The sequence below is a fragment of the Miscanthus floridulus genome, chromosome 3, assembly GCF_019320115.1.
Source record: "Miscanthus floridulus cultivar M001 chromosome 3, ASM1932011v1, whole genome shotgun sequence".
NCBI classification, from domain to species: domain Eukaryota; kingdom Viridiplantae; phylum Streptophyta; class Magnoliopsida; order Poales; family Poaceae; genus Miscanthus; species Miscanthus floridulus.
Window position 1 is genome coordinate 131,675,426 of NC_089582.1, and position 27,255 is coordinate 131,702,680.

The 27,255-nt window shown below is 44.5% G+C and overlaps 1 protein-coding gene across 1 annotated transcript; it reads right to left on the reverse strand.

Annotated features, from left to right (window-relative positions):
* Nucleotides 1–4,787: 4,787 nt before the first annotated feature.
* On the reverse strand, nt 4,788–14,767 carry LOC136542458 (myosin-3-like). Its single transcript, XM_066534888.1, has 24 exons — nt 13,493–14,767; nt 12,778–12,879; nt 12,553–12,696; nt 12,310–12,460; nt 12,196–12,223; nt 11,941–12,106; nt 11,789–11,852; nt 11,662–11,675; nt 11,497–11,581; nt 11,199–11,302; nt 10,968–11,106; nt 10,749–10,867; nt 10,512–10,664; nt 10,343–10,432; nt 9,525–9,602; nt 8,754–8,912; nt 8,398–8,598; nt 7,984–8,189; nt 7,686–7,821; nt 7,129–7,258; nt 6,892–7,038; nt 6,676–6,800; nt 6,142–6,348; nt 4,788–5,680 (listed from the first exon to the last, which is right to left on the reverse strand). The coding sequence occupies exons 1-24, from the start codon at nt 13,985–13,987 to the stop codon at nt 5,207–5,209; spliced, it is 3,717 nt and encodes a 1,238-aa protein (XP_066390985.1). The 5' UTR covers nt 13,988–14,767; the 3' UTR covers nt 4,788–5,206.
* Nucleotides 14,768–27,255: the final 12,488 nt, after the last annotated feature.

A 27,255-nucleotide genomic window follows, 5' to 3' on the forward strand; every position in this document is an offset into this window, starting at 1 on the left:
CTCGGGGACTGTCCAGACCACCATCATGCTCGGGAACTATCCAGACCACCATCATGCTCGGGGACTGTTTCGACCACTCTCGTGCTCGGGGACTGTTCTGACCACTCTCGTGCTCGGGGACTGCCCCGACCACTCTCCAACCATTGCTCGGAGACCGCTCTCCTCGGCTACATGTGATTTGTACTCACATACAGTTGAGAGACATTTATTTTTTCTAACTTAGACCTTGCTACAAGGCTGATACCTCGCCTTCCAGCAAGCTCGGGGACTACATCGGTACGATGCACCTGCCGGTGCATCTCGTATCGCTTGTACGACGATTGGATTCTCAACTTAATTGGGAATTCTTTTTAGACCCTGGCACCACGTGCCTGCGTCACCTACTACCAGGCTCGGAGACTAAGTGGGCACACTTCACCTTGCGGTGAATGTGCTTATTTTATCGACCCCTACGCTCTGACTGTTGGCCATAACTACTATTGTACAAGGGTCACTTACATTTCTTTTCAGAAATACAAGTGGGCACACTTGATCAGGAAAGAAATCTTTTTCTTTTTTCTTTAGAGCACCATGCATTCTTCGGACAACCGGAATCTTCGACTATAATCGTGGTCTACTGTTCTCTGTGCTGACCAGAATACTAGCACATTTGCTTGGTCAATGTTTCAACCAGTTGGAGATGACATGAAGACAGCTCGCATTAGTCGAAGAAGATTGAACGGCGTGTCGCAATATAATACATGGTGCTCGGGGACTAGCTGTGGGGGTATTAACCCTTATACCCTTATGGCTAGGCTTGGGCCGGCCCGGACCAGGGGGTCTGGCCCACTAGAAGACGACGCGCGGCCCGGCCAATTTGCTTGGAGTCCCGCGCAAGGGATCAAGGCAGACTTGGAGATCAAGCAAGATCCTGGTCGGTTAGAATAGGAATCCTTATCCGACCACTTATGGTAATTATAACTGGTTATGATTAGTTTCTAGATCTGTAACCCTGCCCCCCAGACTATATAAGGCGGGCAGGGGACCCCTCTCAAAAAACATCTCTTATTAACATACAACAATACAATCAAACGCAGGACGTAGGTATTACGCCTTCACGGCGGCCGAACCTGGATAAAACCTCGTGTCTGTCTTGCGTCACCATCTTGTTTATAGCTTGCGCATCTGTCTACCGATAATCTACTACCTTAGGCATACCCCTAGGTAGACTGCCGACCATATTTCGTCGACATCGACGGAGAAGGCGACGACACAGGTGTCTAGGGGACGGACCGAGGGGTCCCCGAGCCTGGCCATCATGCTCGTTCATAGAGGTGGGAAGTTGGTGTCGTCGAGGGGAGGAGGAGCAGTCTTGGGCGGGCGGGGGGGGTGCCTGGAGGAGGATGATCTGCCATTGCACACATTGCTTTTATGCCCCCAGCGGCCACAAGTGAAGCAGCGTACCGGGTCCCTGCAGTTCGCCGCGGCGTGGCCAGGGGAGAGACAACGGAAGCATTTACCTCTCAAGCGCTGCTGTAGTTCCTCGCTGTGGAGTTGGCGCGCCGAATTGACATGGGTGGTTGAGGGTGGTTGAGGGCGTTGAATGCGCCGTGGTTTTGAACTCGGGGAGACGCCACCAGCGCCTCGGGCGCACCATTGACCAACCGTCTTCATCTTCCGACTCGAGGCTCGCGCGTGAATGCGCCCCACCGGCCTTCTGCCACGCCCCGGTGACAGCTCCGAGTCGCCCCCTCGGGAAGGGAAATCCCTTTCATAGCCGGGCGATGCAGACTAGAGCGGTGGAGATGAATGCCCAACGGATTGAGCGATATGCCTTTCCGTAGCGGATCTGAGGCAAGATTTGGTAGGCGTAGTGCTGGCGGAGTAGTAACGCCTCACCGGCCGATTGCAAAGGGGGGAGGCGAACCTGACGCGCCTGGTCGATGTGCTTCCTGTCTTGTCCGACCCAACAGCAACAGCAGCGGGAGTGACGGTGGTAGCGCCGAGGCGGAGGTCCGGCCCCGCAGCGGTGGGGATGGGAACTGGGGACGCGCCGTGAGCCGCAGCGGGCGCAGCGGCGGGCGCGCCGGGGCCCGGGCGGCGGGGAGGCGACGCACGGGGTGAGCAGTGGTGGGAGACAGGCTCGATCTGTGGCTGTGAGCCACCGCGAGCAACGCGAGTAGGATGGGGAGGACGGCCGCGGGGAGGGGAGCGCACTGAATCACGCGGTGACCGGGGACCACGGCTGACGGCGGCGGATCTGGGCTGGTGGGCGGCGTACGGGGGCGGGGGCGGGGGCGGAGGAGCGGGGGAGCGTAACGGTTCCATCTGAGTACCCTTTGTAACTCCTCAATTTAAGTCTTCAAAATGATGCCCTGCTGCTCAAGCAGTTAGATAAATTCTATAGGAAAGAAAATACTCAATGGGTGAAACTCATATGGCAGAAGTATTACTATGAAGGTGTCCCTCATCTTAAAAAAAGAAAAAGGTTCATTTTGGTGGAAAGATATTTTAAGGCTTCATATTCAATATAGAGGAGTGGCTTTCTGGATTCCAAAAAGAGGAGATACTGACAGCTTCTGGTTTGATCTCCATTTTGGAGTAATTCATTCTCAGAAATATCCTCATTTGTTTGCGTTTGCCAAAGAACCTGATATATCGTTATGGAAGCTTAGAAACTCTGAATCACTTCTAAGTTGTTTCAGGATCCCTATGTCCAGGCAAGCATATAATGAGCTCTTAGACCTACAGAATAATCACTCCATACTGCTGCCTGTTTCTCCCGAGGAGAATGATTGCTGGAACTTCATCTGGGGGCGCCAGTCTTATTCTTCCAGCAAGTTCTATCAGTACCACTTTGCCTCCTTGCATCCACCCAGAGCTATCACTTGGATTTGGAAGGCCAAATGTATTCAAAAAATCAAGTTCTTTGCTTGGCTTCTACTGAATGATAAATTGAATACTAGAAATATGCTGAGAAGAAGGAATAAGTTTCTTGAAGAGGGTTATTGACATCGAAAAAACTAGTGAGCATTTATTCTTCAGCTGTCCCTCGGCAGCAACTAGGTGTCCTGTGAGTTTTGCACATCTCTTGCCACTCGGTGCCTGCGCACACCATTGTTGTACTCGGCGGGGTTTGTAGTCTTGCGAGATCACACCAACCGTGTTTGTGTTGTGGCCGCCACCGTGTACTGAAGAGAACAAGGCCCGCGGAGGTTCGGCCGGAAGCTTGATAGTGAAGACGGCGGGAACGTCCGGGAGAGGCTTGCCGGAAGGCACACCGGAGACCTATTTGCGCGCGGGGAAGGCTCGGGGCTATCCACGGAGTTACCCGACCGAGATCTTGGCCCTTGCGAGGGGCTCCAACGAGGACTAGGGGAAGCTTGATCGCTTCTCGATACCTCGGTAAAAATATCGGAGTCGTCGACGGGAGTTTGCATCTCTACCCCATCTTTAGCTTCCGTATTTATATTGCTTACCTTGGTTGTGTGTTTACCTTTCCTAGCTTAGTGATAGGCTAGTTGATAGGATTGGAACCTAGGTTGTATAACTCTTTTGCGGTAGAGATAGCAACACACCTAGCAAAACCATAATTGCACATTTAGATAGATTACTTTTTTGCATAGGTTTTGACTAGGTGGAATTATAGGCCATAGTTAGAAGTAGAATTTTAAGTTGCCTAATCCCCTCCCTCTCCTAGGCATCATGGTCCCTTACAGGAAATACACCTTTAAGGCTGGATATAGATTGTTTAATATGTGACTGCTGGGAGGGAGATGATTGGAACATAAACTTTAGAAGGGCTTTAGGGGAGGCTGACATGAGAGAATGGGAAATATTAATGAATATCTTAGAGTAATATAGATTAAATGGGGAGGATGATCAGATGATCAGTTTGTTTGGATACTGGATAAGTCAGGAAACTATTCTACAAGATCCATGTACAGAGGACTAATTTTCAAGGGGGTCTTGTATAAAAAGAATGATAAAGCTGTGGAAGAGAAGATTACCAAATAAGATCGGTTTTTATATGGTTGGCTGTCCAAGATAGACTTCAAACAGGGGTGAATCTCAAGAAAAGAGAATGGAAATGAAAAAAAAAATGCTGTCTTTGTGGGGTGAATGAGACAACAGATTACATTTTCTTCCATTGTCATACCTGGAAGAGTAGTCTAGTTCTGTTTTAAGGAGGCTTTAGGCTGGGATAGGATGCCTTCTAGTTTGCAAGTTGTTTTTGACAAATGGATTCCTTTGCGAGGGAATAACTATCATATAAAACTTTTCATGTTGGCTATTGTCCTTTGGAGTTTGTGGGAATGTTAGAAATAAGATGGGGATAGAGAAAAGGTTCCCAAAGTCATCATCTAACAAAGTTTTTTTACAAAATTTTTGGTTTTGCTCAGAAGTGGGGTTCTTTTGAAGGAGCACGATGCCATTCACTTGAACGACAAGGTAAAGCAGATGAGAAGTTGGTTGATGAACTTCTAGAAGCGAATTGAAGGCTTGGAAGTGGAAGGGGTGATTCTTTTGTGACTAGTGTGTGGATGGTTTGCTTGCATTGTGAAGCCTGATTTTTTGTGCTCCATGTAGGTTGGTAGTAGCTTTGGGTTGAACTCTGGTCGGTTTCAAGTTTGTCTCTTCTTTTGTGCGTTTGCTTCTAAGCTGGTATCTCCACTCTCCAGCATGTGTTGGTGTGTGTTTGTACTGCAGTACTGGTGACATTATGTGCTCTCTATAAAAGCTGGATTTATCTCTGTAAAAAAACTGCTGTGTAAGTGTAAAGACCTCAAATGATAGTGGAGAATATGGCGCGATGCAATCACAGTTTTCAGAGTAAAATGGCTTGCACATTTCAACAATTTTCTTACTGTACACATCTTACAATACTCTGCTTTCGCTCATGGTGGATAATCTGTATTTAGTAACCCTTCCACACCTCAGATTTATCAGTCTACATACACGATCTGTCAAGTGACAACTCGGAACTAATAACTAATATACATGTACAGAACTCTGGCTTCACCTATTGGCTAATTTGATCTTTCTGACACTTGCAACATCAGACGAGTAACAGCACCGCCACCAACAATGGAGTTAATCATCATCTCACCAGGCTTTTGCGATGAAAAAAGAACCTGAGGCAGATTCTTCAAGCCTGCCCTGGCATTCTTGGTCACTTTCCTTGACCCAGTGGTGGAAAAATGTTGTGGGGATTCTCTTGCACGTTTCACTTCGAGCTCTTCTTTCCCCACCATCTTTTCCGCGATTTCTCATCATGGGTGCCAACCTTATTAAGGTTTACCTTCGTCTCCTTCAACCGAGATTTATAATCTTTTTTCCATGTCGCAAAGCGGTCCTTGAGCTTCCGGAGTTCCTCGTCTGGGTTCATATTTGAACCAAACTGACCGGTCTTGACTGCAACAAGGAAGCCTGCATCATCTTCGAACACCTGCCGTCTGTCTTGAAACTCCTTTGCTAGGTGGTTCACAGCATTTACTCGCCTATCCGAGTTTCCTGCTGAAACTTTAGCTTCAGGGTTGTGGTTGTGATGTCTCGACTCTATCGCTTCAGGTGTATGGGTCCCAGTGGACAATGTGTCTTCAGAGTCATACTGGGCATGTGTTGGAGTAAAATCAGTCCGAGCGGCTCTAGTGGTTGCATCATCAGCAGCTAGGCTCTTCTTAGCAGCAACAAGGCTCAGCTGACACGAATAAATAGGAACAAATCCAAATGAATACGTCTTCTGAAGGATAATTAAAAAGAAAACTCAAGCCACATAATTATATACCACTATTTTCTAAGAATATTTGATTGGTCTCTCTTTCCTTTCCCTTTTTGTTGGAGCTCATGTTGGTTTTCGACTATAGTCTACCCCAACTAGCTTGGGACTAAAAGGCTTTGTTGTTGCTGTGTATTTTCTAACAGATCAGCCATCTGGCTTCTATGCTAGACAGGTACCATAAAATTCAATATCAGAGCAATTGCTCATTATTTTGTTTAACACACCATTAGAAAATTTCTTGAATATTTTCGTATGTCATCGCATAAGGAGGTTATGTTGCAGTCTGTCATTCTTAAACAGATGAATTCATGTTGCAAGAATATATTGATCCATTCTTTGAACATACAAGCAAACATACGAATAATCAACTAGATAATTACCTGCAGAGAAGAGAGCTGTCTCTTCCATGCCTCTTCCATAGATTTCATTTTGGCCTCATATTCCGACCATTTCCTCTCATACTGTTCCAATTGCTGTTTTAGCATTACATTTTCTTCCTCCTTGTCCCGCAATGCAGCCTCAGCTTTCGTAATACGACCCTGAAGCTCAGTGATGACTGGTTCGTGAGGATAATGCCCATTCATTTCCTGCCATTGGATGCCAATGTTAGGAACTACTATACCTTTTACACCTATGTATTAGACAGCTGAACAGATTCTATATCTTGTACAGGGAGAACTTCTCAAGTTCTTTAGAATACAGTTGGATATCACAATAACAGAAATTTCAGTAAACTTAGTAAGTAACCATGCTTATGCAAATTCCAGATGAAGAATGTCAATTAGCGGTAGCGGTAGCAGATCTTACAGATTATATGTACCTCTCATTCAGTACTGGATGAAACCAATATGCAGCTAGCGCATTAGAAGATTGGAACAGATAAAAGTATAGATATCCTTTGGTATAAAACTCACATGGCAAATTCTTGACTCGGAATTATTCTTCCTTGTGTCCCCTTGAACTATGTTGTGACTGGCCTTTGACTCCTTTTCATTCTGCAGGCACTTGTATTTCCTTCTGGCCAGGCACCCACGCATCACTGCAGTAACATATGACAGCACATGATTAGATAGATGCACTACTCTAGGGTAATGTTAATATGACCTCTTTTATTTTATCATATAAATTACCGGACTGAAGAAGAATGATATGACTCAGTTGATCATTAAACATGTTAGCTGCAAGTTGACGCCTAGTGTACTTCTGTATGAGAACAGCTGCCCTCCATCTCTTGACAAAATTATCAAAGTGTATTCTTGCTCTTTCACCGCGTATAACTGCAGTTTGGAAAACAGGAAGAGTATGATAGACGTTCATATTATTAGAATTCAGGAATGTTTTGAACAAAAAGAAATAAAGTGTATTACATGATTGCAAATTCATTGCCCCTTTCTTTAGTCGTTGATATCCCTGTCGAGAATGCAAACCCCTGAAGTGCTTCTGAATACAGAGGCCTCCATGAAGCATCTGTCTTTTAGCATTTTCCAGTGCAGCAACCTACAGAATAATCAAGATTAGAAACCACGCTCACAAAAAAGAGCAGTTGTGATCGCAAGCTAAACCAAACTATAAGGGCAAGGGCAATGTTGGAAGTTCAAAATAGCATTAAAGTAGGGCCCACAGAAAACAAGCATTTGTTGTTTCCATCTGCAGAAGATGAGCACTAAGGTGGGACCACGCTCCAAAAAAGATCCTTAACTTCCTGTGAGCGATAAACATAGGGCAGAGAGAGAGAGACTAATTGTTTTTTGCTATGGTCTACTGCACAATGTATCTGATGCATCATAGGAGTGTATTTATGGCTTAAGGTCACCTTTTTACTCACATTATGGCTGCCCTAAAAATTTTGTATGCTAGTGCAGCTGGTTGAGGGTCTACTCTAGGCTTTAAAAGATTAGAACTTGGAATAGTCGATTTATTGTACCTGTCCTGTACGGAAAAACAATTTCGTGTAGCCAACTTGATACATTTCAGGGGGAATGTTCAACTGTTGCAAAACAGCAATTGAAACACTAAGTGGATCTTGAGATGCAATGGAACGCAATAGAAGAAATCCGTATCTGCATATTATGGAACAAATCGTAAGTCAAGTGGCACACAGTATCAAACAAATAAACAACAACAACAACATAGCCTTTCAGTCCTAAGCAAGTTGGGGTAGGCTAGAGTATCAAACAAATAAACAAGTACATTTTTTAAGTCAGATTATATGAAATAGCAACCTTTCAGCAAACTGTTGGTGAGTGATCCTAGTTGGATAGAATGTTCTTGATATCCGAACAACTTCAAGCACCCCACAGCATTTAAGCTGGTGCAAGACAAGATCATGCTCGAATAACCTGGGATGTTGTTTGCTATTTGGTTGAATGCATCGAATAAAATGTGGGGTTGTACTCTCCAACTGCTGCATCAGCTTGAACAGTTGAGCCTGAATACAAAACAGAGCATTGGGATGGCTAAATACAACTTTATATAAGAATGACAGGGAAAGGCATTAAGGTATTATGAAACAAAGAACTAAAAGAACTACCAAGAAACTGAATACAACTTATACAACACAAAGCATAGATATCTAGAGAACCATTTTCGACAATATTATCTGTAAAGATAAAAGAATGAAAGATTTGAACCAGTACCTTAAATTTCGTTACAACACTTTGTTTCTGTGTATCCATTACTGAATGCCATGACAGACTTGATTTATTCTGAGAATCAGCAACCATGACAGAGGCAAAATGTTTTGGAAGTTCACATTTACATGATGATAGTAGTTGGATTGACTCAGAGTGCAATGGATCTCTGTTCTTCTCCAGGAACCCAGCTGTATCATATGTCACCTGGAATCAAAATCAGGACTGTGATCATGTTGCATATAGAAGAGCTTCAATAGCAAATTATCATAACTGACAACTGAATGGGCAAGCTTGCACATCTGGAGGATGTTCGAGATTAGAAATAGCTTAAAGATAAAACAAGACGAGGATTGACCAACCTCCCCTGCATAATGGCAAATCTTAAATGTGCCTTCTTTTTCACCCTTGAAGCAAGAGTTACCACTTAATTGCTGCTTAAGCTTGTTAGCAAAGGAAAAGTCTGTTGCCTTTGGGAAAGTAGACTCTTCATCCAATAATGACAATAGCCCTAGAGGTTTCTGCAATGTAACAAAAAGGTGAGTACAGTAGTACATATTCGGATCTTATCTTACAAATTTACATAGTAAAGCTTATAATATTAATATGACATGATACCATGATAATGGCACATTTTTCTTCAGTGATTCCACTTAAACATTAATAATTACAGTCACTTTCTGATATATATAGTTCTCTTATAGTCTTATCTATAGAACAAAACATGGAGTAACTCCACTTAAGGATGTTTCCATCTGTTCCAACTTTTGTTTCTCATTTTATATAGGGAGGTGCTCGTTTCTGCTGTAATAAGCTCAAAAACTAAGGCATTCTAGTAACTTCGGCATAACTGAAAAGGCAAAGCACAACGGATTTGCATATCAAGATAATTAGAAGGGCAATAACCTGTATATACTAAAAGAAAAGGATTGGAACCAGAAAGCATATGAGAATGGGGCCAAACAGCCATAGAAGCCTAAAATTCAGTCATTGTTTCTTCAGCACATGCCAGGTAAGCAATTACAATACATATGTTTATCGATATCAGGCTTAAAAACTATTTAAACTACACATAGAAACAGTGAATATATGATCCATATGTAACAGGGTTGCATGAAAAAAATGTTGCATACCTTCTCAAAGAGGGATAAGCAATTAGTGTTATCCACAAATTCCACGGGGGTCCAATCAATTCCGTCTTCCAAGTATTCCTGGAAGTGGAACAAAGCCAGCATGAGCATATTGATACACTGACACAGAAGGTCCAAGGAAAATATTGCAGGAGCAGAAACATGGAAACAAGGGAAGCCGCTCTACAATTTTATGAAAAGAAAGATAATGCTGGCTAATGGATCCAAAAGCAAACAGGCAGGTCATGTGCACAGTAGACCAGAACAAATAATCAAAACCAGAGTTCAAACAGAATTGGAACTAGTATCAGGGCCTTGCCGGCACATCAGAAACCAGTTGCTTCTTGCGGTTTTCTAGGTTTTTGTGTTTTCTAGAATAACTTTTTTCTGACTTCTCCTTTGATAATCACTAGATGTCAACATTTTCACAAAGGTTGACTGGTTTCCATAACAATAAGTTGGGTAGCTGATCATAACTAACAACCACTTGGATTTGGAATCCTGGTGCCAGCTACAAGACATCCAAGTGGTTTCTGTCCCCAGAAGCACAGAATCACTCGAAAGGCAAACCACAAAATAAATAATATTCAGATCACATTGGACCATTCATATCTAACTCAGGTTAGACAGTGCAACTTCAGCATGTGATCACATCTCCTAGTTATGACAAGTGGCAAAGTTTGCAGGGTCGTTTACATCTTTAGTACACAACAACGTAACCTGATACTGTTTTGCAGGAAGAAATCATGCATAATACAATTCACATTCATTCATATCTTTGATGCTAACATAAATAATGCAAGGAACTGTTAGAATCTTACCTCCTGTTGTAGTTTGAAAAGATGTCGGTTGAAGTGCTGCTGCAGCCTCTCATTGGCATAATTTATACAAAATTGCTCAAAACCATTCTTCTGTAATGGTTTAACCAAATGTTACAACTCAGGAAATGCCAAGTAAATCAGTACTAAACAAAATGCAAATATTCCATACATTGAAACACTCGAACCCACAAATATCCAAAATACTTATGGATCTCCATGTAAATTGCCTCCCCGTTCCAAGTGAGTGGTTAATTTGCTCAACAATCCAGTCAAATAAATTGGCGTAGATTGACTTTGCTAGTGCATCTCTTGCGTCAATGGCCTACAGAAATTAGAAATCTTGAATAAAATTCTAAAAGATCAAATCAATAGATCCATGCAGATAATTTTTCAGGATACTACATACCTGAGTTAATGTCAGCTTTTTAACGATACTGTCATTTCCAGCTCGGATTTTACGAGTGGACATAGCAGTCACTAGTTGATTTGCAGTGCAGCCTAATAGCTTTGCAGCAGTAGCCAACCCTGTGAATACATTACACAATCAAATGTCTGCATTTTGGGGACATTTTCTACTGGATAAGGCAAAGAGATAAATGGAAATTATATACACCGGGAATTATACCTTCGTTTGAAACAACTTCCACATGGTTTTCATTATCAATCACAGAGAATGATATGTTTCCCAGCCACAAGACAGCTGCAAGCATAGAAAATAATTTCATTTGGTCTTCCTTAGATATTTGAATAGTATCCAATGCATCCTGCACATGAAACAAAGGATAAATAGCAAATAAGATAAAATACTCGCACAGCTTTGGTTGGAGAAGTTTTTTGGATTTTCCAGTAACATTACCACTAGCACTGTGAACTTTTTTGAATCATCAACACCATCGATTTTCAAGCAATTACTCTGCTTCAAGTAAATGTAGTCACTGGCGCTTTTCAGAAACAATTTTTCTGCAGTAGCATGTGCATGTAACGGAATTAGGAAGTGAGAAAAAGAGAGGGAAGATGAAGATAGTTTCACAGATCACACTAAAACGTATAAGATGTAATACAGGCAGAATGTGGCACACAATTTTCTTGACAGAAGCACCATTTGAAACACTTAAATTGTAATATAAGCACATCAAACATGAAGGTATGGTTACTTTTGAGAAGTGGAGGAGCTCCAGAGCACAGTTGATAGAAAATATGGTAAGATCTCTCTCCTTGTGCCCTTTGAACCACCCTCGACTACAGGGGAAGACAGAGCATATTAGACCTTGCAGAAATAATAAAATATGGATCTGTTAGCAATGCATGAATTTCCTTACCTTCTCAAGCAGGACTGGCCCATGAGATTCAGTAAGAGGTACATGCACAGACAAGGAAATAAGTTAACAGGGAGTTCAAAGATATCGTGACTAGCCATTCAAACAATAAATGGTAGAGAAGGCTTACAGGTCTGGATTTTAGCACCACACATTTTCCCAGTTTCAGAAAAGTGTATTTCAATAAGCTTGCCCTACATCAAAATCATCACAGCACCATAAGAATAACTCCAGAAAGTTAGCGGAGGACAGTGTGGCAACGATACAGGAAGATAAACTCACAAATCGGCTCGAGTTATGGTTTCGTGATGTTTTTGCATTCCCCAATGCTTCCAGAATAACATTGGTCTGAAGAACCTCAGACTCCGTACCACTAGCACCCCCAAGATCAGACAAATATTGCATTGCAATTTTAGCCGTCTCAGTTTTTCCTGCTCCACTTTCACCACTGAAATGTGACAAGGAGCACAGATAGCATATTTAAATTTTGTAATCCAGACCCCCACGGTTTAAGAGAAGAAGATAAGGCATACTAACCTTATTATTATAGATTGGTTTACGCCATCTGCAGAGTATCAGGAGTTGCATTAAAAGACAGTTCTCGAAAAATATTATAAATCATAAATGTTCTCTTTACTCTTTAGCACCTACCTCGCAGCATCTCATTAAATGCCAAATCAGCAACTGCATACACATGTGGGTCATCGTTGGTCTTTTGCTTGTATTGCATGATTGAAGACTTCCCATAGAGTGCAACTTCTTTTAATGGATTGACAGCAATCAGAACAGGTCCTGCCTTTGTCTACAAAGTAAAGTACACACAAGTGAGGATACCTAGAGTAAGCCATATATATACTCTTATATAGCACGATGAAACTATTGCATAGTGCTTACATAGATAAGATCGTGAGAATATCGCAATTGCAGATTGTAAAGAACTGAAGGTTCATTCAAGTAACTCATCTGGATTAAATCATCCACTCCATCGAGGATATCAGGGTTGGCAGGCAAGAGTTGTTCTGGTGACACCGTCAAAACCTAAGCAAATAAACATTGAGTAAGAATTGTACAGGAGTTTCCCCAAATGACTATATCGCCATGGCAATATAAGACACTCACTTTTCCATTAGCCAGGAGTATTTCAGCATCATCTCCAGATATTGATTGGATCTGTCCAAGTTCCCACTTTGCATTTGGTGAAGAACACCAAACTCGTAGCTTCTGAAAAAAGTCCAAAAATTATTATCTCGTATGGTTCTTCCAATCACAATATAAATTCAGAAATATCAAACTCGAACCATCAAGGGATAAGAAAACTAGTTCCTTGAGACCTATACTGCTGTAAGAAACAACACTTTCTGATTGTCCAGTATCCATACATCCTAAGGTTAAAAACAACAGGTTCTTTCACCCGATATCCATACTTATAAGGTTTAAAGTAACATGACATGCCAAACTATTTGTGGATGTAATAAACAAACTGGCCAAAACAAGTCTGAAGTATGAGACCAGGAAAATTCATTAAGCGGCCACTACTGTATCTTCTGGTAAATGTGAAACAACAGTAAGTTCAGCATAACCCAAACATAACTGCGATTTCACATGAAAGTCTTATTCACACATATCATAAAGAAACGATCTTTAAGAAAAAGGGGTCTATAAATTCAGCATATAACAAACACATGTAAGCGACACTTTGATCAACATTTCCTGTTTTGACTCATGAATGATATTTTGCCATCATGTTAGACAAAGTATTCAGGTTACTTCCATTTGTTCACATTGCAATAATAGAAATAATTCTTACAAATTCCACAATGAACAAGCCTCTTACCTTCTGGAGAACATAGTCCATGATATTTGTACATGCTGGCTTCCCATTCGTCTTTATTGTTGCCGAGGAAACAGAGGGGGGATCCTTACAAACTGCAGTACCCTTCCTCTCCTCATGAAATTCATCAACATATGGCGACTCCTCCAGCGCTTCTGTGTTAGGGAACTTCCTCTTAGTCCCAAAGATGCAGCCTTTCACCGGCTTTTCCTCCTTGGCCTCCAGCCCAGCAATCTCCATCTTAGCATCTGCCTTCTTGTCAACCACTGCAGCTTCTGTGGCAGCAACTGTTGCCATGCCATTCTCGAGCTTAAAGCCAGCAGGCAGTGATGGCCGTCTGGTGGTGGGCAGCCGGCCACGGCACGTCGGCCGGGCTGGCAATGTTGGAGGCGCATCCTTGGGCTGCTCATCGCGCTTCTTTAGAGTCTCAAGCAAGACCTCAAGGGAGCTCTTCTGTGTAGCTGCTGCCGGCGCCATCACGGCGGCCGCAGAGAGCATCACCACCGGGAAATCAAAAGGCCACCAGCACAGACCGGTGATTTATACCAGGGCTCAGACACCAACTCGCCAAATCCAATAGCCGGACAGCACATGGACCAGAAATTTCCCCATTTCGCATCAAAACAGGCGATAACTTCAGAGGCAATAGCCTCTAACTCTCCAAGGGCTGAAAACTGGCAACCCCCAAACCCCAAATTCCACACCAGTCTCAAAATTCCTTCAGAAATCTCTCAAAAATCCAGGTTCTGGAGCTCAACTAAGCGGCAATCGCACGCCCAAGGAAAAATTTCGGCGCTGCCCGCACAACGGTGCCGGGTAAAACCCCGACCCTATGCGCGATTTTTGAAGGGGAAATAGCCGGGCCAAGGTTGGAATCGGCCGGAGAAGAAAAGGCTGCGGCTGCGAAAGCTGCAATCTTTGGCCAAAGGAAAGGCGAAAGAACCCGAAACCAAAGCAAAGCCTCTGCCGAATCAAAGCGCTGGCGTACTAGCAGCAGCAGCAGCACACGCAGGTGGCCACGAAATCATCACCAGAGTAACAGGATAATTCCCCGCACCGCACGGCCGCACCGCACACCCCCTCTGCCTCGCCGCTGCAAGAACCAACAGCGAGCCTGCCCACTCCGAACCGCCGCTCCTCCAAATAGAAAACGGAAGACGCAAAAATGAAACCGAGATTATTTTTTCTTTTCTGGAGGCTTTTGCTTCTCCCTCACATTTCAAACCTCTCCGCTCCCCTCGTCCCCATATCTCCGTGTCTTTTTCTCCCTGCCCCCCTTGATCCGTTACTAGGCAGTGGGAAAAAAAAGTTTAGGACAAAGCAAGCCAAATGACGCCTGTACCCTCGCGCCCCCTCGCTAATTAGGCCAGTGGCATTTTCGTGAATCCCGCGGCGGATGGAGGGCTTGCTTCATGGATGAGCGCCGCGGGTGGGGGAGACGCGGTTGGGACCGTTGGATGCGAGCGGCTGCGGCTGCCGGCTGCCCCTTGAAGGTTTCAGTTGGGGGTGGGAAGTTACGCAACTACCCCCGGAGTTTAGTGCGCTGCCACGTCATCATTTGGACTCTTTGAAAACGGATCTTATTTGGATGTTGTTAATCTTGTTTGGATGTTGTGAAAAAAGAAAGAGGTGATGGAGATTTTATATAGGAGAAAAATCTTGTGGGAGAGAAGCTTCTATTAGGCAGGTCTCCGTTTTCTTTGTGCCTGTGTGGTATGGTCAACGGGGAGTCTAGAAAGACCCACGTATGATGGAGTATAATGTCCATTTGGAATACATAAATAAATTTTATAAAATTTGTATACAATGGCCCCGTTTGCTTCGCTGAAAAAACAAACCGAAACATTGTTTTGACTGATTTGTTGTGAGAGAAAACAGTGTTTCGGCTGAAAAAAAAAAATTGAAAAGTACAAATTATAAGATAAGCAAACAGGGCCAATACAATTTTAGTGGAATCAGATTAATTTTACAGGAAAATATAGAAATGAAAAAAATACTCACATTCTAAGCAGGACTTATAAATTTATTTCTGTAATTGAATTCTCCTATTGATGTATAAATGTTTTTCCCTAAAAAGTAGTGTTTTGTTTTTGGTCGATACGATGGTATAAGTGTTTGTTAATGTTTTTGTATTTGCTGCCGCTGGTACTTTTGTTGACAGGCTTTTGTTTAGTGGGAGAGTTTGCAAAGCTCTATGAGCTAGGATAGTGTGCGTATGGATTGACTAAACGAAAATTTTCCGCCATTCCATCTCCTTGGGTGATGAAACCATCAATGCGTGGAACTCTCAATCCGTCAAGCCGACGACAGAGTTTGGATGGGGTAGTAGTAGTAGCTGCTCCCTCCGGTTACAAATTATTTCATATTTAGCCATTATTTTTTGTTTTACTCCATCCATCCGCAAATGTATGGACTTTTAAGATTTTGATGAGGCCAAATTAATCAAGAGCGAATTGTCTTTATGCTACTCGTTAAAGCTGTCCGGTCACCCCCTGACTGGCGCAACTAACAGTGCTCAGGACAGTTCCTAAGAGCGTGTTTAGTTCCCACCTCAAAATCCAAAAAAGTGCTACAGTACCCATCACATCGAATCTTGCGATACATGCATGGAGCATTAAATGTAGACGAAAAAAACTAATTGCACAGTTTGGTTGAAAATTGCGAGACGAACGTTTTGAGCCTAATTAATCCACGATTGAATACTATTTGCCAAATAAAAATGAAAGTGCTACAGTAGCCTAAATTCCTAAATTTGGGCAACTAAACACGCTCTAAATCCTACTGTAATTAAAAGTTCTTATATTTGTGGACGGTGGGGTAGAATACAGTTATAATATCTAGTAATAAATAATGAAAGCATTTACCAAGAGTTCAAGAAAAATTGATACATATAATTCTTATGTTCTTCAAACTAAATATCTTAGAAACTTCCTATGATTAAAGTTTGAAAAGTTTTCAAATTAAATATTTATAAACAGAGAATACTTTCAAACCTTTAAATCTGGTGGGAATCGATGTAATGGAATTTACCAACTTAGGTCCTCTTTAGTTGGGCTTTTTTAATATGTTTTAGCTTTTTAAATACAAATGCCAACCAAAGGGGTGGCTTCCACCCAAAGATTTTGGCTAGTACAAATTTCACAACACCCTCACCCCTACTTTCACCTGTTGTGGTTTCTAAGTCTTCACGAAAATTATCCACCTACCATCGGTTATGTTCTGTATCGGTACGTTTTTCCCCTTTCCCGTCCACGGCATCTCTTTCCCACCTAACCCTGCAACTGCCTCAACGTGACGTCTTCCCCAATGCGGCCAGCTCCCACGGGCGCGGTTAGCCCCTAGAGGAGAGGAAGCCTAGGTCCATATCAAGGTGGCTCCCATCGGCGGGCGATGAGGATGCCGCCATAGCCAGCATCAAGCAGACAGAGAGATAAAAGGAGAGAAAAGCATGTGGAAGTGGCGAATGGGAACGCGACGCCTCCTGCAGTTGACGGCTGCCAAAAGAGGCCTTTGGGAGTGCGATGCTTCTTTGGGCGTGGGCCATGCCTTCGTCGCCATGCGCGGGTGTAGGGTCGAGATGGCGACTAGAGGGGGTGAATAGTCATTTCTAAAACTTAATCGCGTCGGCTAACCGAAACAAATGCGGAATTTAAACTATTGATCTAGCCAAGACTACACCACTCTATCTATGTTCTCTAGCACCTTACAAAGATCCTAATTAAGCAACAAAGGTGTCGGGCTAACTAGAGCTCACCTAATCAATTCTAAAAGCAATGTCACATAAACCTATGCCACCAGTACTTTAACCAACGGGGAGCTCCTACACATGCTAGTAAGCAAAAGCACAAAGCCAACTAAGCTCACTAGCAATGCTCAATAACAAGGCAACCAATGCCAAATTAGAGAGCGCAAATACTTAGCTACACAAACTAAGCAAAGTGACTAACAAGGTTACACAAAACCAAATTAGTCACGCAAGGGAGCTACTTCTATGCTACATAAGCAAGAAGGTAACTAGTGAGCTATACAAGCAAACTAATTACAAGAGCAACTACACGAGCACAATGTATATGAAAGTAATTACAAGCTTGTGTAACGAGGATGCAAACCAATGGAAAAAATAAAGTTGACACAATGATTTTTCTCCCGAGGTTCACGTGCTTGCCAACACGCTAGTCCCCGTTGTGTTGACCGGTCACTTGGTAGTTCAGCGGCTAATTGGCATCACCGGCTAAGCCCGCACGTCGGGCACCATAAGAACCTACCCTGAAAGTGAGGGTAGCTCAATGACACGCTTTACTAGAGTTGCTCTTTGCGGCTCCCGCGGGGCGAGCACAATGCCCCTCACAAAGCTCTTCTCCGGAGCACCGCATAAGCTTCTTGCGGGCTTCAACGGAGATCACCATCAAGCCGTCTAGGAGGTGGTAACCTCCAAGAGTAACAAGCACCACCGGCTTACAACTCGACCACCTAGTGCCACTCGATGCAACCTCACGACGCAATCACACTAGAATCGCTCTCTCACACAATCGGATGATCACTATTAAGAATATGTAAGACAGAGAGCTCCCAAGCACTCTCAACACATGGACACAAAGTCCCCCTAGGTGCTTATCCCAAGCCATGGCCGAAACCCCCTTCTATTTATAGCCCCACGGGCTAAAATAGCCGTTACTCCTTCACTGGGCGTTTTTCGGGTTGACCGGATGCGCCAGTCATATCGACCGGACGTAGGACCTCAGCGTCCGGTCAACGGATGTCCGCCACGTGTCGCCTCCATTCAACCTCAGTCGCTTGATCTCAATGGTCAAGTGATGACCGGACGTAGCTGCTCGAAGTGACCGGACGTAGGACCCCAGCGTCCGGTCACTTCCAGTAAGCTTCCAGAGGTGAAAATTCGTGACCGGACGCGTCTAGTCGGTCACGATCGGACGCAGCATCAGCGTCCGGTCACTACGTGACCAGCGTCTAGTGCATACTGTGAAACCATGTCTTTTCTATACAGGGCGCCGGTGGCACCGTTGGACTATCCGCACTCTACGGGCGGACACTCCGTCGGTGGAGTTCTGAACCTTTTTCGCCTCCGTTCCGTCGCCGAGTTGATCCACATCAACTTCAACTTCATCTCATTTGTAAATGTGCCAACACCACCAAGTGTACACCACCATGTGTATGTGTGTTAGCATTTTCATAATCATTTTCTAAAGGATTAGCACTCGATTTGCCACGCCACTCAATCCTAGCGACGATGCAAAGTTAGATCACTCGAGTGGCACTAGATGACCGATATGCAAACAAGTTTGCCCCTATTGATAGTGCGGCCATCTATCCTAAACCCGGTCATTAACTTCTCTACACACCTATGACCGGTGAAATAAAATACCCTAGGTTATACCTTTGCCTTGCGCATTCCATTCCATCTCCTCCAATGTCGATGCAACACATGCACCAACACGATTAACAATGATATAATCCACTTCATATCATCACGTGATCATATTGGTTCATCGATCTTGACTTCACTTGCTTTTCACCGTTGCCTTCGTCCATCGGCGCCAAATCTTGTTCAAGCTTCACCGCCACGCGGTCCATCGCTCCAAAGCCTCCAACTTGCCCTTCACGCTTGCAACCGGTCCATCAAGCCAAGTCATGTCTCGATCGTCTCCACCTTGATCACATGACTCAATTTCATGTCTCATTTGCAATGAGCTCCTTCATCATCACATGTGTGAGCTTTGTAACATCTCCAAGTCATTTTTACCTTCATGGCATATGTTGCTCACACACATATACTTATGGACTAATCACCTGTGTATCTCACATAAACACAATTAGCCCACATAGGTTGTCACTCAATTACCAAAACCACACAAGGACCTTTCAGCGGGCTCCATCGGGCAAGGCCCCTGCCGGCGCCCCTCGTCGAAGCACCACCCCTCGCGCGGCCTCCTGCTCTCCGTGTGGATCGGCGAACCAAGGAGGAAGAAGAAATACACAGAAAAAGAAGAAATATGCAATTCAGTGATTGAGAGGAGGGATCACATATGACATGTGAGGCCACTGAAAATATTTTTTTTGAAGTCATCGTTGTGTAACCAAACGGCTTTTAACTTTCTCATAGCCCACGACTCACATCAGTTTTTTAATAGACCACAGCTCACATAAACTTTTTCAGAGATCACAGCTCAACCAAACAGGTCCATAGGTTTTTCATATTTTTCTAGATTTATACTAAGATTTAGCAAATTTATCATTTTTATTTACGGTAGATACGAGATGATGATTTCGTCAACTATTCGGTAGCTCAGGTTTTTTTAGGATTGTTTAATTAAGAAAAGAAAGAGAAGCAGACAGGTTACACGAAATGAACGGAAGAGGTCCTCTAATTAAAAATTAAAACTCCCTCTAAGCCTAATCGTAGAGCGCTGCATGCCGCGGGTGTCAAAAGCCTAGTACTATTACACGACGCCGCGGCGGTACCAGCCTGCGTGCTGGTGCGGCAAATTTTTCCATGGCCGCCACCGCCCACCCGGGTCCGGGGGCCGGGCGACGTACCACGGCTTTTACAGGACGTCGTGACGAGGAGCAAGGAGCACGGCCTACCTTCAACGCGAGAGGGGAGGCGGAGCACGCGACGGCTACGGCTAGAAGCGGAACGGATAAGGGATAACGCCACGACGCTGCGAGCGAGACCCCTGGCGACCTTTTTTTTTTTGGATAACTACCCCTGGCAACTTTAGCACGTACCGCCACCAAACGAAGGAAAAACGAACCGAAACATACCTGCCGGCTGCAGTAACGCTGAAATTCCTGCCGGTTGCAGTACATTTTTTTTCTCCTTTGGTTTATATACTGCGCTGGCTACTAGTGGAATGTGAAAGCTACCCTCGTGGCCAACTCTCGTTCCCGGTGCAGAGCAAACTCGTAGCAGCTGGGAGATCCAAGCGGACAACGTGGCGTCGCCCGGGGACCAGGCCACAGGCCAGGGTACACCGTACACGAGGAGTAGGAGGGCAAGTGGCAACTCTTCTCCTCACTCCGTCCCGAAAAGAAGGAGCTCGTTCTGGCATGTGAACGTTGTCCCAATAAAAATATCATCGTGACTCACATCCTGCTACTTTACCGGAGTCTACCTGCACTCTCTACGAAGGTGGACAACAGCTTTTGGTGTTGTGAAATACAAGTGCATGAGAGAATAGTAGGGATATCTTGGACTTTTCTCATTGGTCTCGGTACATGTGCTAGATCATAGAACGACTTTTTATTTGGGACAGAGGGAGTACGTGTACATAAGCATCCCCCATCTCGTAATGGCCACCGTATGCCAGCCAGACCCATACACTACGCACGTACGTACGGTGGTCGCTGGACCCGCACGCAGCGGCTGGCTGCAACCGCGGCGAGACGCGTATGCGGCAAGCATCGCGCTGCACACCAGACAAGGCAAAGGCACGTGGGTGTGGCAGAGCTGGTGCCACTCTCCTTTGCAACACGAAGAATGACCCTCAATTGGATTGGAAGTTGGAACGGGAACGGGAACGTGGTTGGAGACAGTGGTTAGGTCTTTACCTTTGCATCTTTGCAGCTTTGGTTTTGTTGACGATGAAATCTAAACCAAGATCATGGAGCTAAAGCACGTACTAACCGCCCTGGTAATTGCACGGGACAGGACAGCTCCTTTTCCTTTCGACGAGAACCACTCTCGTATCGTATGATGCCGGGCAGGGGGCCTGCAATCCTCCTATAGTCTGTTCGCTCGTCGGTTTCGGCCAGCCCAAATCAGCCAGCTAATAGTATTTTTCTCTCACAACAAATCAGCACCAACCATCTTAAACCAGCCAAAAAAAAAAAAAAAAAAAACCCAACCAACCAACAGGTGCAAGCTGTACTCCGTGTTCAGTTCACTGCTTCAGGTAACAGTCCCCCCTGCTGAATAGCAGCGTGCGTCGTGGGTCACTCGCGGTCGCGGTGGCAGGCGGCTTTCGATTGGCTGCTCGGCGACGGGGAAACACACGAGCGCGGATCTCCTGGCCACGGTCCCATGCCACCAAAGCCAGTGGCATGCATGATGCGTGACCCACTGACCCGCGGTCTTCGGTGCGGATCTCGAGGCAGGGGTCGGCGGCCAAAAGAAAAGGGCCGGCCAGGTGAGGCCTGTTGGAAGGCGCAGTGCAGTGTGCAGCAGCTGCTGGATTCATACAAGTCGCTGTCGTGGCCGATGGCCGTCCAGGTCCAGGATTCTGGATACTACCGGAGTCCGGAGGCCTGGCCTGAGCACGTAGCCCTCGTTCGCGGGTCTAAAACTTAGCTAAAAAATATTGTTTCGGTTAAATTGTTGTGAGAGAAAAATACTATTTTGGTTGAAAAAAGAAACCGAACAAGTCGAATATGGGGTAAGGCTATCTGCACTCGTTTACCTCTATTTCCATCTCTTAAAAGGAATATTCTATCATAGTCATCGAGATTCTCTACTTTGGGTGTGTTTAGTTGGGTGAAAGTTAGAATTTGGGCTACTGTAGTACTTTCGTTTTTATTTGATAAATAGTGTTCAATCATGGACTAATTAGGCTCAAAACGTTCGTCTCGTAATTTCCAATCAAACTGTGCAATTAGTTTTTTTTCGTCTACATTTAATGCTCCATGCACGTATCATAAGATTCGATATGATGGGTACCGGAGCACTTTTTTGGATTTTGGGTGCCATCTAAACACACGCTTTATACCAATTTCTCCTGCACCCATATTATCTCTATCTCATACTCTATATCTACTATTCCATATTTTATTCCTCTCCCCCCTTTCTCTCTTTCACCAACTCTCTCTGCTACAGTGGGATACAGTGTTTAGCGCGACTCCCTCACCTGCGTGCTGTCTATAGCGGGCCCGACCGATACGCTAGCGCGCGTTGCACCGCTGGCGTACGGGCCGTTTTACCGGGTAGCCGTGCGGACAGCCTAATCCCAAGATGGCGATAGGAGTGGGCCCTTGTTTAGTTTCCTTGGATTTCAGAATTTGGCACTATGCAAAAAGAAGATTCTCCGTCACATCAAATTTGCGGTACATGCATGGAGTACTAAATGTTGACGAAATAAAAAACTAATTACACAGTTTAGTTGTACTTTGCGAGACGAACGTTTTGAGCCTAATTAGTCAACGATTAGACAAGTATTACCAAATAAAAACAAAACGCTACAGTAGCTACAGTGCATGGCGGATTTTGGCGGCGCCGATTCAGCGGGTGAACTAAACAGGCCCTGGAGCGCATGAGTGATGTACCGACTCCTGTCCCTGTCGGGAGTGACTGCGTGAGTGACTCATGACACGTGAGCCCTTTTGGTTTGCTGGATACAGGGAATAGGGTGGTCCAGGCCAGGCCTCCGAAATCCACACGAGCAAGTCAAAGATCAGCCTGCTCGTCGAGTGCTGCCTCCAACGCCTTTTGCAAACTTTGCTAGTACAGTACTAGAGAATTAATTAACAGTGGAGAGGATCTGCTGCGCCGCCACTAGCCTGCTTAATGATCCAGAGATCATGTATAATGGCCACCCCCATGAGCATGAGCCATGATGAGGAATCTGGCGCCGCGCACCTCGTGTGGGCAATGCCGCAATGGTTGGCGAAACTCTATTGCCGGCCGTCTCCATGGGATGATTAGGTGTGGCAAAGCTGGGTCAGGATCATGAGGGACGCGGCGTCATTTCCAGGGCCTTGCTTGCAAGCGAGGGCGCACCGGGACTACGGCGAGGGCAGGGCAGGGGGACAGCCAACCAACCAACCAACCAGTGCATCCAATGCACTCCATAATCCTCCTCTGCTTCTAACATTCCACTCAATGTGGGGCACCTTATTTTCGATCGGGACCACGCGTATCTGTTACGTGCACTCGCAACACCACTTCTACAGTTTTGCTGACATCGTACTCTAGTGTAGTCTAGAAAGGTATACCTCCGTCAGGGCACGAGCCATGGAGGTTAAATATACTATTTACACTATATAAACTATCACTATTTGTAGTCTATACCGAAACTTTTTTTTTTCATCCTGCATCACCTTTATTTCCACTATCTTCGTTTTTAGCATGGACAATCTAATCTCTCTCTAAACATACGTAGCTTCTAGCTTCTGCAAGCCAAAACACATTTTTTCTATGCGCTCCTTATGCCTACTACTAGTAAAGTATCAGCTTTCGGAAAGGCCTCCAAGTAGACTAGCAGTGTGTACCTACGAATCCTAGGCGTTAGATCCTTTGTTAAGCTTCACTCTATTTGCTTAATCGTATCAGCTATATTTATCAGTTATGATATAGTGTTTTTCTTTCACAATAAAATAACATCAGTCAACTTATAAGCCACAGAAACGATCAAGCGAAGAGAGTGAAGAGCATGGCTAATGGCAGTCACAGCCGAGCTCTTTATGACATAATTTTTGTACTTGCTAAATCACATAGAAATCATAATTTTAATTTTTTAATAGTTAGTTTCTTTAGAATAATATTTTGTCCAATCACAATCTCCTCTCTCCTTTATTTACATATGCATCTCGTGTAGACATAGTTTCTTATCTAAGATACCATTTTCTCATCTCCTTTCTTTAATTTCAATATCACCTCCATTACTATTTTGCTTAGTTGGCATCTAATTAACTACTCCACCTGTTTTAAATTATAAAATATTTTGGCTTTTGTAGATACGTAGATTTTGCTATGCACTTAGATATACAATGTGTCTACATATATTGTAGACCAATGTATCTAGAAAAGTTAAAATATCTTATAATTTTGAACGGATGGTGTGGGGGTATGGCCCCAGGTATCCACAAGACAAGACATGGGCCGCACCATCAGAGGTGGCTCAGCCCACAAGATCAAGGCGTGTACGGCGCTGCTCGACGTGCACCTTAAGATATTGTATAGTACCAAATATGCTACTTTTCTTGTAACCCTACCCCTCCAGAGTATATAAGGAGAGGCAGGGGTCCCCTAGTGGACACGATCCACACATCTCAATGCAATACATCAGAACACAGGATGTAGGTATTACGTTATACTGATGACCGAACCTGTCTAAATCTTGTGTCTTGGTGTTTGTATTATCATCTCGCTTCTGATCTCGCTCACCTTTACGACAAATCTACCATCGTGGGATACCCCTCGGTGGACTGCCGAGCATCTTTTATCGACAGTTAGCGCGTTAGGTAGGGGTGTGCGCTTTATCCATGGCGAGCCAGATAGACCTTAAATCAACAGCACGTTCTTGTCATCAATCTCGTGGAGATCCATGCCGGTCGACGACGACGATTCATCGCTGGCTACATCAGCCCCCGCGACTACAGATCCGATCTCGAAACCGCCTCTGAGGTCGCCTTCATCAACAACTCGCCACCCGCTTCCTCGCTACCAGAGGAGGTAGATCAACAACGACGATCTGATCGTATCCATCGACCGGATCAATCTGAAGCTCGCCGATTGCCTCTCCATTGCCGAATCGGCTCTAGACACTCTGGTTCAGCGCCAACCACCCTCCGATCCAGATCTATCAGAGGCTGCTCGGGAAACTCCAGGGATTACGACCCTATCCTTCGGGTTCACCAATGCCGCCACCGCTTACCAACATGCCTTGAGGGGCAGATTCGCCGACCAGGTTGAAGACGTCCATCCTCTCGCCGACTAGATAGCACCATATGCCGCTGACCAGTCGTTCTGTCTAAAGCTAAGTCATGCTTTAATATTTTCCTAAATATTCTCCAATCTTTGTTAATCGTCATAATGTTTCTCCGAGCTATTTTCTCCATATTTGCTCTCCAAATGATTTTTCGAACCCTCGAACAGTCATATTGATGCTCGGACGCCTCCAGAGACGACCATGTCTCCGACTCCTCCCTACACGTGCACGAGCGTCTGCCCTCTATGTTATGGGTGGTCGGCAGCGGCTCCTTAGCGACGCCTGTTCCTCCTACACATGCACGGGCTTCGCGCTCGACGTTATGGACTATAGGCTAGCTAGGGCTAGTTTCCATCTTCGCGCTCAACGTTATGGACTATAGGCTAGCTAGGGTTTATATTAAATATAAATACATCTTCGCTCCAACTGATCGCCAAGCTACATACGCTATTTTTTCTCTGGAGTTCATATATTTTTACACCATGTACTACCCGTTCTACATGTTTGTATTGTAGGATCATCGTCCAGGTGATCGGACCACCTGGTGATCGGACTTCTCCACCGATCAAGACATGCGCAGCGCTGCTCGACGTACACCTCAAGATATTGTATAATACCAAATAGGCTACTTTTCTTGTAACCCTACCCCTCCAGAGTATATAAGGAGAGACAGGGGTCTCCTAGTGGACACGATCCATATATCTCAATGCAATATATCAGAACACAAGATGTAGGTATTACGTCATACTGACGGCCGAACCTGTCTAAATCTTGTGTCTTGGTGTTTGTATTACTATCTCGTTCTTGATCTCGCTCACCTTTACGATAAATCTACCATCGTGGGATACCCCTTGGTGGACTGCCGAGCATATTTTGTCGATAGATGGAGTAATATATTCCCTCTAGGTTTCTAAAAGAGGTCGTTTTGGACAGCGACACAGTATCCAAAGCATAACTTCAACTTCTTATTTTTTATAAAAATATTCATCGAAAAGTGATATATGTATATTTTTATGAAAAGTATTTTTCAAGACAGATCTATTCATATGATTTTCACATTTCCAAACTCAATAACTTAAAAGTTATTCATGATTTATATTCTCAATGTTTGATCCAAGACTTGTCCAAAACGACTTCTTTTAAGAACATGGAGGGAATAGAAGCCATCTAGTCTAGTTTCTGATTTAGGAGTGCTCTAACAATACAAACCTGAAAGGACCTAGGATGCCGCCTAGAGGGGGGTGAATAGGCGTTTCTGAAAATTAACACCTTTAAATGCGGAAACAATTAGAAAGGGGAGTTTCCAAAATGGAAACTCCAAATCAAGAGTACTACCACCCCTCACAAGTTAGCCACAAAGTAAACAAGGTATAAAGGATATATCTAGAAGCTACAACCCTGCAACACCAAGTTAGAACAGAGAATAAATATTTTCAGTGCAGGCAGAAAATACCGGACGTGTCCGGTATGAATACCGGACGTGTCCGGTATACACGATTTCTGCAGATCAGCCCCGAACTTGCTCCTTTCGTTTTCTATCTTCAAACCAAACTGCAGGCACCTAATAGAGATGACAATATACACAGAGAACCTGCAGCACAGCTAGAGCAACACAAATATCAAATGGAATGCGAATTAAGACACGATATTTGTTTTACCGAAGTTCGGACTCGTTCGAGTCCTACTCTCCGTTGAGGGGGCTGCGGGCGACCCAGCAAAGGTCAGCCCTAGAGGGTACCACGAAGGTCACTCTAGCCGAAGTCTTTTCCAACTCCTTTTCCTCCTTCCACTAAATGATTCCGAGTCGGCGGAATCGACTGTTACAAACTTTCCGAAGCAACCATAATCTCTCGGTTGCTCTCCGGCGACGCCTAGCCGTCTAGGACCGAAGAGTCCAAGAGTAACAAATGCGAATCACGAGATTGACAATATGCACAAGTGCTCAAGTGGTGGCTTCCTCTCTTTTTCAAATTCTTTCTCAACCCACAAATTGATTTTGCAATTTGGATCACACACTCACTAAGAGAGGGTTTAGGAGAGTTGGCAAGGCTCAAAAACGTGTGTCTATCTCAGCAGAATCAGCAGCCTCCAAAGGTGGAGGCTTGG

Coding starts and splice junctions, on each gene's coding strand:
- LOC136542458 (XM_066534888.1), bottom strand. CDS start 13,987: ATGCTCTCTGCGGCCGCCGTGATGGCGCCGGCAGCAGCTACACAGAAG. Junction 10,665..10,748: donor AAAAGCTGACATTAACTCAG/GTATGTAGTATC, acceptor TAATTTCTGTAG/GCCATTGACGCAAGAGATGC. Junction 9,603..10,342: donor TTTTCAAACTACAACAGGAG/GTAAGATTCTAA, acceptor TTCCACTTCCAG/GAATACTTGGAAGACGGAAT.